Source organism: Acinonyx jubatus, chromosome E3, assembly GCF_027475565.1.
Source record: "Acinonyx jubatus isolate Ajub_Pintada_27869175 chromosome E3, VMU_Ajub_asm_v1.0, whole genome shotgun sequence".
NCBI lineage: Eukaryota > Metazoa > Chordata > Mammalia > Carnivora > Felidae > Acinonyx > Acinonyx jubatus.
In genome coordinates this window covers 12,622,989-12,635,578 of record NC_069398.1, presented here as the reverse complement: position 1 = coordinate 12,635,578, position 12,590 = coordinate 12,622,989, and the positions used below count along the sequence as shown (strand labels likewise).

At 37.4% G+C, this 12,590-nt stretch overlaps 1 protein-coding gene across 1 annotated transcript in view; it reads right to left on the bottom strand.

Annotated features, from left to right (window-relative positions):
• Positions 1 to 12,590, bottom strand: part of LOC106970513 (phospholipid-transporting ATPase ABCA3-like) — a 179,733-nt gene that overhangs the window by 34,698 nt on the left and 132,445 nt on the right. The window contains 3 exon segments of the mRNA XM_053212893.1: positions 2,252 to 2,468; positions 9,992 to 10,196; positions 10,350 to 10,599. Of these exon segments, the coding sequence (XP_053068868.1) occupies positions 2,252 to 2,468; positions 9,992 to 10,196; positions 10,350 to 10,599 (672 nt within the window).

The following is a 12,590-nucleotide window of genomic DNA, read 5'->3' as shown; positions in this document are numbered from 1 at the left end:
GAGATACAAATTCAAGAATACTATAAAAAGCAGGCCTGGGAGGAAGAAAAACTGGCTTAGGTAATTGTATGTGTGTCAGAGGCATATAGAGATTTTCTTTGGAAAACCTTGTTAGGGTGCTCACAAGCTTGTACCTTTTCATTGAATTAGGGAAGGACAGCCACATGATAAAACCTCCTTCAACAAAACTGTCAGCCTCTCCCAAGAATTCAAGATTCCTCTACACTCTTCCCTCTCTTCACTTCACTACGAACTGCCCTAACATCAAGGAAGAACATTTTTTGGCACAAAAACAGACACTCAAATCAATGGAACAGAATAGAGAACCCAGAAATGGACCCACAAACGTACGGGCAACTATTCTTTGACAAAACAGGAACGAATATCCAATGGAATAAAGAGAGTCTCTTCAGCAAGTGGTGCTGGGAAAACTGGACAGCGACATGCAGAAGAATGAACCTGGACCACTTTCTTACACCAGACACAAAAATAAACTCAACATGGATGAAAGACCTAAATGTAAGACAAGAAGCCATCAAAATCCTTGAGGAGAAATCAGGCAAAAACCTCTTTGATCTTGGCCACAGCAACTTCTTACTCAACACGTCTCTGAGGCAAGGGAAACAAAAGCAAAAATGAACTACTGGGACCTCATCAAAATAAAATATTCTGCACAGAGAAGGAAACGATCAGCAAAACTAAAAGGCAACCAACAGAATGGGAGAAGATATTTGCAAACGACCTATCAGATAAAGGGTTAGTATCCAAAATCTATAAAGAACTTATCAAAGTCAACACCCAAAAAGCAAATAATCCAGTGAGGAAATGGGCAAAAGACATGAATAGACACTTCTCCAAAAAAGACATCCAGATGGCCAACCGACACATGAAAAAATGCTCAACATCACTCATCATCAGGGAAATACAAATCAAACCCACAGTGAGATAGCACTTCACACCTATCAGAATGGGTAACATTAACAACTCAGGCAACAACAGATGTTGGCGAGGACACGGAGAAACATGATCTCTTTTGCATTGCTAGTGGGAATGCAAGCTGGTGCAGCCACTCTGGAAAACAGTATGGAGGTTCCTCAAAAAATTAAAAATAGAACTACCCTATGACCCAGCAATTGCACTACTAGGTATTTATCCAAGGGATACAGGTATGCTGTTTCAAAGGGGCACATGCACCCCAATGTTTATAGCAGCACTATCGACAATAGCCAAAGTATGGAAAGAGCCCAAATGTCCATCGATGGATGAATGGATAAAGAAAATGTGGTATATATATACAATGGAGTATTACTTGGCAATCAAAAAGAATGAAATCTTGCCATTTGCAACTATGTGGATGGAACTAGAGGGTATTATACTAAGCAAAATTAGTCAGTCAGAGAAAGACAAATATCATATGGCTTCACTCATATGAGGACTTTAAGACACAGAACAGATGAACATAAGGGAAGGGAAGCAAAAACAATATAAAAACAGGGAGGGGGACAAAACAGAAGAGACTCAAATATGCAGAACAAACAGAGGGCTACTGGAGGGGTTGTGGGAGGAGGGATGGGCTAAATGGGTAAGGGGCATTAAGGAATCTACTCCTGAAATCATTGTTGCACTATATGATAAATAATTTGGGTGTAAATTGAAAAAATAAAATTAAAAAAAGGAAGAACATTTTTTTATTTATTTATTTTAATATATGAAATTTATTGTCAAATTGGTTTCCATACAACACCCAGTGCTCATCTTTTTAAAGATAATAATGACCTCCTATAGTTGAGACAGAATTTATTCCAACTTTCTGAGGCCTCCCCTTCAAAGAAGAAAGCTGCTTTTTTGTGTTTTCTCTCTCTCTCTCTCTCTGACAAATGAGTCTCAGGACAAATGCTCCTAAAATTTACCATATCTGTTGCGAAACGGACTTTTTAGGTCATGTGATGGAGTTACTGGAGGTGGGGATAGAGAGGAGGAACCCTGTCAAAGACCTGTAGGTCAGGTTCAGTCCTATCACTTCAGCATGAGGATCCCAGCTCTAACACAGTGCCCAGAATATCAGAGGCACTCAAAAATAATTTTATGGACTTAGATAAAGTACAGGATTTTCCCCAAACTGTGAACTTAATTGTCTACTAATGTCTTTAGTCCATTCCTATCTATTTATTTATTTATTTATTTATTTATTTATTTATTTATTTATTGCCTTCTGGGGAAAGAGAAGTTTTGTGAAGCCCCTTACCCTTACCGAACTGAAGAGTGGCATCTATGAGGACACTGAAAATGCCTGAAAGGTAGTTGAATAGGACAAGCTTGATGTAGGCAGAAGTACTTTTAGTAAACAGAAAGCTCAGCAGGTACATGAGGGGAATGACAGACCAGCCATATAGCATGAAGATCAGCATTGTGTCCAGAAAATGGTAGTCTGTGATGTAAATATCCAGTTGGCAGAATTTGAATGCTCCCTGAAACACAGAAGACACAGAAATAAGGCAAAGTGAAGGGCAACTGCAAAAATAATGCAAGCCAGAATGTTTAGAGAAGGAGATAGCAAATCCCATCACTATTTAGCATGGAAGTATTCATTAATTACATCAGCCTCTAAAAAGGTCATTAGCCTAGGAACATGAAGTAAGATACTTCTACGTCTGCTTCAGTAGAGGACAGCTCAATGAGCAGAACCAGTATAATTCCCTTTATTTTTTTCTACTTGGAATGATTTTTTAATTAACAAACAAAGTCAGTATACTTTCCCCCAAAAGTAGATTATTTCTCCAGAAAGCCTATTTCTCTAAAGATTGTTGATCTCTGGTTATATATATTATTTATCATACCTTTAAACCAGGTCTCCTGATTCTATTCTATTCTCCCACTCCTATCACATCCACCCAAGCAACTCTGGGGCCTCTTTCTTCCATTTTTCTAATTGAAATTTAAAAACAGATACTGAAGCACAAAATTAGAGGTACCTAAACTGAATGGAAGATGGTGGTGGAGAGAAACCTGTAGTTGTTAAAGCAAAAAGATTTCTAGAAATCTGTATCTCATTAGTTAGTAAATGCAGTTTCTCCACAAATGTCAGCATTGTCTCTTTGGGCAGTTACACAATTACATAGCAGGACAACCAAGGAGAAAATAATACAGTTAAGCTAAGAATAGTTATGCAATTGATTACTGATACTCTTGGTGGTGGTAGCAGTAGCAATCGAAAGGATTAGTAGGTTATTTATTTAAATCCAGTATCTGTAGCTATGGTTGGTTTGTTTCTGAATGAGCATTCTGTAAACTTAAACAGAATAAATACAATGAGGTAGTCAAATAAAAGTTGGGGTGATCTAGAAATCTCTGTGTTTGAAGGCTTAAAATCCTTGAAAGTCACAAATCATAAGTTATCTCAAGGAAAAGTTAAATTCCTACTTGGATATGTAATATATTCTGTTCTTTGACAAGAAGACTGCATACTGTGAATATGTAGATTCTACCCAAATTGATCTATAAATAAACATGCACACAAGGTTTTTAAGTAAATATTTCAACCTCTTTATTATGAAATGTAACACATGCCCAGAATAATGCATAAAATATAAATGAATTATCACATTTTATTACCACAAAACATCGCGGGCAACTACACCATGCCAGTACCCAAAGAAATCAATCATGAACTCCTTCAACTCCTGTAAAAGTAACCACTATTCTGAAATTTATCAATACTTCCTTATATTTCTTAATAGTATGATATGCATGCATTCCTAAATACTAAAATATGTATTAACTGTATTTTGAAATTTTTATGATTGTAATTATACAATATATATTTTTTGAATTTGGATTCTTACACTCAGCATTATGTTTGTGTGATTCATTCATGTGATGAATGCAGCCTTAGTTCACTCTTTATCATTGCTATAAAAAATTCCTTTGAGTTTTACTTTTGATCGATAATGGGTTGCTCCCAAAGTTTCATCACTGTAGTAGCTTTGTTAGGGCTGCCGTAACCAGATAGTGTGGACTGGTGGCTTAGGCAACAGAAATTCATTTTCTCACAGTTCTAGAGGCTGGAAGTCCAAGATTAAAATGCCAGCAGGGTTATTTTTTATTTTATTTTCTCTTTTTTTAATATTTCTGAAAAATTTTATTCAAACATGTTTTTCTAGTCACAGAAATAGAACATGTTCAATGTAGAAAAACTAGAAAACGCACATATGCATAGGAAAATACAAAAATACTCAAAGTTCACAGCTCAAACAACTTCACTATTAAAATGTGAACATCTATCACTTCAGACTATTTCAACTGCATACACTTATATATTTTTTCTTATAATGGACTAAATTTTTGATTACTTAATGCTTTTCATGAGAAAAATATACTTTTCTAGTAGCTTCTTAGTAGTTCAATATCATTCTTTTATATAAGTGTATCGCAATTTACTTAGGCAATTTTTAAAAGTTTTTATTTAAATTCCAGTTAACATACAGTGTAATATTTCAGGTGTATGATTTAGTGATTCAACACGTCATACAATACCTGGTGCTCATCACAAGTGCACTCCTTAACCTTCATCACTGATTTCACTCATCCCTCCACCCCCTTCCCCTCTGGTAATCATCGGTTTGTTCTCTATAGTTAAAAGTCTGTTTCTTAGTTTGCCTCTCTCTCTCTTTTTTCCCCCATGGTCATTTGTTTTGTTTCTTAAATTCCACATATGAGTGAAATCATATGAGTGGTATCACATGTCTTTCTCTGACTTATTTCACTTAGCATAATACCCTCTAGCTCTATCCATGTGTTTGCAAATGGCAATATATCATTCTTTTGATGGCTGAATGATATTCCATAATATTACATTCCAAACACTTGGGCTGTTTCCATTATTTGGCTATTGTAGATAATGCTGCTATAAACACTGGGGTGCATGTACCCCTTTGAATCAGTATTTTTGTATCCTTTGGGTAAATACCTAGTAGTGCAATTGCTGGATTGTGGGGTAGTTCTATTTTTAACTTTTTGAGGAAACTCCATACTGTTTTCCAGAGTGGCTGCACCAGTTTGCATCCCCAACAGTGAAGGAGGGTTTCCCTTTCCACACATCTTTGTCAACACCTGTTGTTCCTCATGTTGATTTTAGCCATTCTGACAGGTGTGAGGTGATATTTCATTGTAGTTTTGATTTCTGTTCTCCTGATATTGAGTGATATTGAACAACTTTTCCTGTATCTGTTGGCCATCTGTATGTTTTCCTTGGGAAATGATGTCTATTTATGTCTTCTGCCCATTTTTAAATTGGATTATTTGTTTTTTGGGTGTTGAGTTTAATACGTTCTTTATAGATTTTGGATACTAACCCTTTATCAGATATGTCATTTGCAAATATCTTCTCCCATTCCATCGGTTGCCTTTTAGTTTTGTTGTATTGCTATATACTTCCCTCTTAGGACTGCTTTGTTGTACCCCAAAGCTTTTGGACTGTTGTGTTTTCATTTTTATTTGTTTCCATGTATTTCTTTTAATTTTTTCTTTGATTTTCCTGATTTACCCATTTATAGTTCAGTAGCATATTGTTTAACCTCCATGTATTTGTGGTCTTTCCAAATTTAATCCTGTGGTTGACTTCAAGTTTCATAGAGTTATAGTTAGAAAATATACACAGTATGATCTCAACCTTCTTACATTTGTTGAGGCCTGACGTGTGTCCTAGTATGCGATCTATTCTGGAGAATGTTCCATGTGCACTAGAAAAGCATGTGTATTCTGCTGTTTTAGGATAGAATATTCTGATTATATCTATTAGTCCGTCTGGTCCAGTGTTATTCAAGGCCATTGTTTCCTTATTGATTTTCTGTTTAGTTCATCTGTCCATTGATGTCAGTGGGGTGTTAATATCCCCTATTATTATTGTCTTATTATCAATGAATTCCTTTATGCTTGTTGTTAATTGTTTTATATATTTTGGTGCTTCCATGTTGGATGCATAAATATTTACTGTGGGAACAAGAACACCACAATGACCACAGGTGCATATTTGTTCAGGCTCCAAGATCTCTGAGAAAACTTGAGATTGTAAGGTTAAAAATAACCTAAAAGGACTTGAGTGAATTGCCCTTGGGAAATGTGGTCTGTTTTTTAGTACACAGATAGGGATGTTTTGCTTAAAGGAAGCCAGCTGTATATAGCACAGTGTGTTCACTCCCTTCTTTGTCTTCGCTTCTATCCTAAAGATTCTTATCAGAACATATGTATCTGCAAGACTGCTCTTGTATGCAAGATAAGTATGATAGCTGAATCAGATGTACATTGTTGACATGCTTTGCTAAGCTTCTGTTGTTAATCATTGCTGATCTGTTTTTCCTGAAAATGTATATAAGATGTACAATAAACCTTGGTACCCCGGGCTGTTGGCTTGGGTCCCCTGTGCCTTGCTCTACTGTTGTCTTTTTTTCTCACTTCCTTCACCACCCCAAGTCCATGGCCTGTTGAGGTCGACAATTTACAATTGTTAGATCTTCTTCTTTGATTGTCTCCTTTATTATGATAGAGTGGCCTTCTTCATGTCTTGTTATAGTCTTTGGTTTAGTGTCTAGTTTGTTGGATATAAGTATTGCTACCCCAGCTTTCTTTTAAGATACATTTGCATAATAAGTGTTTCTTGAGCCCTTTACTTTCAATTTGCTGTTGTCTTTAGCTCTAAAATGAGTCTCTTGGGCACCTGGGTGGCTCAGTCATTAAGCATCTGACTTGGGCTCGGGTCACGATCTCATAGTTCTTGAGTTTGAGTCCTACATCAGGTGAGCACGAGCCCCAATTCCAGTGAACTCAAGCCCTGCTTTGGATAAAAAAATCACAAAAAAAATGTGCCCCACTTCAGGGGAACCCCATTTTCTCTCTCTCTCTCTCCTTCTCTCTCTTCCTCCACCTCTCCTGGGATTCTCTCTCTCTCTCTGCCCCTCAATCACTCATGCCCTCTCTCATGCCCTCTCTCTCTCTCTCTCTCTCTCTCTCTCAAAATAAAATAAAGTAAAATAAAATAAAATAAAATAAAATAAAATAAAATAGTCTCTGTAGATAGCATATAGATGGGTCTTTTTTTAATCCATTATGACATCCTGTATCTTTTGATTGGAGCATTTAGTCCATTTACATTCAGAATAATTATTGATAGATATGTATTTAATGCCATTTTATTATTTGTTCTATTGTTGTTTCTGGAGATTTTGTCTGGTCCTTTCTTGCCTTTGTCATTTTTGGTCTCTCCTTTCCACTTGAAGATTCCCTCTTAATATTTCTTGCAGGACTGGTTTAGTGGTACAAACTCCTTTAGTTTTTGTTTGGAAAACTCTATGTCTCTTTCTATGCTGAATGATAGGCTTCCTGGATAGAGTATCCTTGGCTGCAGCTTTTTCCTATTCAACATGTTGAATATATCATGCTACTCCCTTCTGTCTTGCCATGATTCTGTTGAGAGATCTACAGCTAGCCTTATGGGTCTTCCCTTGTAAGTTAAGGACTTATTTTGTCTTGCTGCATTAAAAATTTTTTTCTTTAGCACTTTATTTTGCAAATTTTATTATAATATATCTTGGTGTTGGTCTGCTTTTGTTGGGAATTCTCTGTGCCTCCTGGATTTTGATGTTTCTTTCCTCAGATTAGGGAAATTATTAGCTATTATTTCCTCAAATTTTCTGTACCCTTTTCTCTCTTCTTCTTCTGGGACTCCTATAATACAAATGTTATAACGTTTGATGGAGTCACTGAGTTCCCTAAGTCTATTCTTGTGTTCCATGATTCTTCTCTGTCTCTTTTGTTCAGTTTCATTATTTTCCATTATTTTGTCTTCTATATCACTTATTCATTCCTCTGCCTCTTCCACTCCACTGTTCACTGCATCAAGCTTGTTTCCAATCTCAGTTATTGCATTCTTTATTTCTGACAGATTCTTTTTTAACTTTTTTATCTCTGTGGTAAGGGCCTCTCTGAGGTCTTCCATTCTTTTCACAAGCCCACCAAGTACCCTTATAATTGTTGCTTTGAATTCTCCATCAGGCATGTTACTTATATCTGTTTCACTCAGATCTCTGGCGGTGGCCTTATCTCGTTCTTTCATTTGGGATGAATTCCTCCATCTTGGCATTTTTGTCCAAGTCTCCCCTGCCTTCTCTGTGTTAGAAAAGCCTGTAATGTTTTCTGTTCCTGAGAGTAAGTGGCTTTAGGAAGGAGGGGTCATATAGTGTCCAGAGTCTGGTGCCTTACTCTCTCTGGTGCATGTCGCATACACTCTGCATTGTGTTCTGGCTGCTCTATCCTTCAGACCAGTTGTCTGCAGAGGCTCTCCTTGCCTGCAGTGGGCAGTGTTTAGTCCTTGGCCAGAATGTGTTGAGTTTTAACTAGGTGTGCTCTAGTCTGCTTATTAAATGAGACCATACTACTTCTAGAAGACCTGCAGAACTCTCTGGTCGGGAGACATGGTGTGATGAGGGGTTTCTGCTGGTCTTCTGGGGAAGGGGACCACTGCACTGGGACTGAGTCATGCTTGACTGAGATGGGCCGTTCCGCCAAAGCACCGGGACATGGGACTTGTTGTAAGCAGGTTAGGAATCCTGTGTCAGTGCTGTGCTGCTTCCCTCAGGTGGCTGTGTGTTTATGATGAGGAGCAGGTGAATGAAATGGCACCAGCCAGCTCCTTTGTCCCCAGAGACATGTTTCTGTGAATGTTGCCCCTCAAAAAAGCACTACTGGAAGAGCGAATAAGCTCCCCACTGTGTGTCCCAGGTGTTTTTCAGATCGCTGTTTCCATGGTGTTTGCCTCTGAACTGTTCCTGCCTTCTTTCCAGGGAGCAGCACAGCGTCCTCTGAGCTCTATCCCAGCCAGCCTGCTGACCTTTAAAATTCCAGGCTTTAGAGACATGGTGTGGGCAGGGGCTTGGCTGGTCTTCAAGGGGAAGGACTCTCTATGCTGTACTGACACAAGCTTGACTGAGAAGAGAAGTCCTGCCAGAGTACAGGGGTGTGGGGTTTGGTATCAGCAAGTTAGTCAGCCTTTGTCAGCACTGCACTTCTTCCAGGTGGCTCTGTATTTAAGCTAAGGGGTAGTGGAAGGAAATGGGGCCAGCCACCTCCTTTGTCCCTGGAGAGGCATCTTCATGAATGCTGCCTCTCAGGGATGCCCTCCAAGAAGAGCAAATAATCGCACCCCTGTGTGTCCCAGGCATTCTTCAGATTGCTTTTTCCACATCATCTGCCCCTAGGTTGTTTGCTGCCCTTCTCTCCAGAAGCAGGATAATGACTTCAGGGATCTAGCCCACCCAAGCCCCCTGACCTTTAAAACTCCAGGATTTAAGCCCTGGTGGTTGCAAGAACTCACAAAAATCATTCCCTCTCATTTTCCCAGCCAATGACCTTGGGGAAATGATTTCCTGTGCATTCCCCTGTGTGCTCTACTCTCTCTCACCCTTCTCCATTACCATGGCTCTCTCCCATCCACAGCACCTGTTATCTTTTTCTCCCCTAAACCATCTCCACACTTCCTACCTTCTATGATGTGGCTTCTTTTCTCCCTTTAGTTGTGGAGTTAGCTTTGTCAGTCTTTAAGTTGACTTCTGGAGTATTTAGAATGATTTGATAGTTATCTAGTTGTGTTCATGGAAGGAGATGAGCCTAGCATCATCCTACTCTGCCGCCATCTTAGGGTTGGTTTTTCTAAGATCTTTCTCCTTGGCTTGCAAGTGGCCACTTATTGGCTGTGTCTTCAATGGTCTTTACTATGTGCATGCACACTCCTTGTATCTCTTTGTATGTTCAAATATCCTCTTCTTATGAAGGATATCAGTCAGATTGGATTAGGACCCACCCTAACTACTTCATTTTAACTTAATCACCTCTTTGAAGGTCCTATCTACAAATACAGTTAAGTTACATAATTAGAGAATAGGAATTTTCCATGGGGTACAGAAGGAAAATGAGCCCTCAAGAAACTGTATCTAATACTTACTAGTAGTAAGCAGCAGGTAATAAAGAATATGATGAAATCCCACAGTAGAGCAGAAAGCCAGTACACAGGGACATAAACCCCACTCAAAAATTGGATGTGCTTTGCCTTAGTGATTTGTTCGGTCACTGTCAGGAGACAAAAGCCACTGATCAAAAGAGCCATGCCAAGATGTATATTTAAGGCCACGTGGAGTCCATTTGACAATCTACAGAATAAGGAACAAAAGTAGATATATCAGAAAATCAATACAGCAGAAACAAATTTCTAGCAATAGGTATTTTTAATTATCTAAATGTAATCATATAGCATAGGAGAGATGCATTTAAAATATCAAATTTTAATAAAAAGGATAACATACGTTGCACTTTGTTTTTTATGCCTAAGGTATGGCTGAGGCTTATTGGAGACTGTTAAAGAAGCATTAGAGCCAGCAATGGTCATGAGAAGAATGTTGTCTAATATCGACAGGGTCAGAGATGGTGAATGATATGCTTGATTGTTGAAAAGACCAGTAAGTATTATTTTATTTGTCTTCACCTCAATGGAAAATGCAACAATGCATAAGTGAATACAATCTTCATTTTCCATTAAGTATTTCAGTAGGTCACCTAAGATGAGGAAACGAAGTTGATCAGTTTATCCACAAAAGAGGTCATCTACAACATATGTTGGGGAAAGGAACAAATAATTTTACTTGGTTCTCATCCCTTTAAATTTTCTCATAATAATTATTTCAAAGATTTGCCATTCTCCTCAAGCACTCTATTCCATCATTAAATTCCAAGCTCTCTCACTTCATAGCCTATAACCTAGATTCCTACTTCACTGAGAAAACACAGGCACATGGTATAGACTTCCTTATCTAACTCAAAGAGATCCATAAGTATTTCCACTTATAGATTTTATTGCTTAAGGCAAAAAAACCCTTCCTCTGTGAAAATAAAAGTGTGGATTAAAAAAATAAAAAGTCACCTGTTTGAAGGTGTAGATATCTAAAAATACAATCAACATTTGGGGACTAAGCCCCTAGAAGGAATATAAATGCATTGAAGCAAGCCAAAAATTCCATACCCCTTTTTCCTGTAAGGCATTTTAGATTTATAAATGACAGAATGCATTGGTAAATCTTCAAGCTTTCAGTGCGGCTCCTGAGGGCTATTCCATAAGAGTAAGAGTGAGTAACATTAGATCAGTTCTTATAAAAATTTCCACCCAGTCTCAAATTACTTAAATCACTGATTAGATTTAGATCTTCCCTTAACCTCACTATCTTTCAGAAGCTAAATTAAATCTCCTCTGGAGAAGACAATCTCCAGTAGAGTCATATCATTTTCATGTACAATATTTGGCATTCAATTAAAAAATTACTAAGTATAATAAAAAAACAGAACCAAGAAAAAGCACAGATAATAGAACTAGATCCACATATAAACTAAGTATTAGAGACAGAAAATTTATCAGAGAACTGGAGTCCACAGAAAGAATCAAATATTGATGTTAGAATTGAAAAAACACATCAATTAAAATTAAGAATTCAACATATATAGGGGCACCTGGGTGGCTTAGTCGGTTAAGCGTCTAACTTTGGCTCAGGTCTTGATCTTATGGTTTGAGTTTGAGCCCTGCATCAAGCTCTGTGCTAACAGCCCAGAGCCTGGGGTCTGCTTCAGACTCTGTGTCTCCATCTCTATCTGCCCCTTCCCCCCACCCCCTGTCAAAAATAAATAAACATTAAAAAGTTAAAAAAAATTCAACATATAACTCATAGCAGGTTGGATACAAATAAAGAGTTGACAGGAAACTGGAAGACAGGTTGATTAGAAAATACCCAGCTAAAAGCACAGTGAGAAAGAGAATGGGAAACAAAAGACAAGACATAAATTACCAATATTAGAAATGACACAGGGGAAATCAATACAGATCCTACAGATGTCAAAATGGTAATAAAGGAATACTGTGAACAACTTTACACACAAAATTTGACAATTTAGATGAAACAGAATACTTCCTCTAAATGGATAAACTACAACAATTCTCCCAATGTGATATAGGTCATTCAAATAATTGTAATTATTAAGGAAATTTAACTCATAAATTAAAAATTCCTCCCAAAAGAAATCTCTAGGTCTAGATGTTTTCACTGGAAATTCCTACCAAATGTTTAAGGACGAATCAACACTAATTATACACAATGTCTTTCAGAAAATATAGGAGAAGGGAGTATTTTTGAATTCTTTTTATCAAGTTAGTATTGCTCTAATAGAAGAAAGACAGCACTAAAAAAAAAAAAAAGGAAAATTACAGACAAATATTCTTCACAAATATAATGAAACACCCCTTAACAAAATATTAGCAATAAAATTTAGCATGAAAATAATTGCAACTCTGATCACGTGGGGTCTATTCCAGGGATCCAAGCCTGGTTCAACATTTAAAACTCAGTCAATGTTATCCACCATATTTTAGTCTGAAGAAAAATCATTAATAATCATATCAATCTATGCAGAAAAAACATCTGACAAAACTCAGTAATCAGTCATGAAAATACTCTGAAAAAGAAAGTTATAGAGCTGAACTTCCTCACTTTTATATACAACAT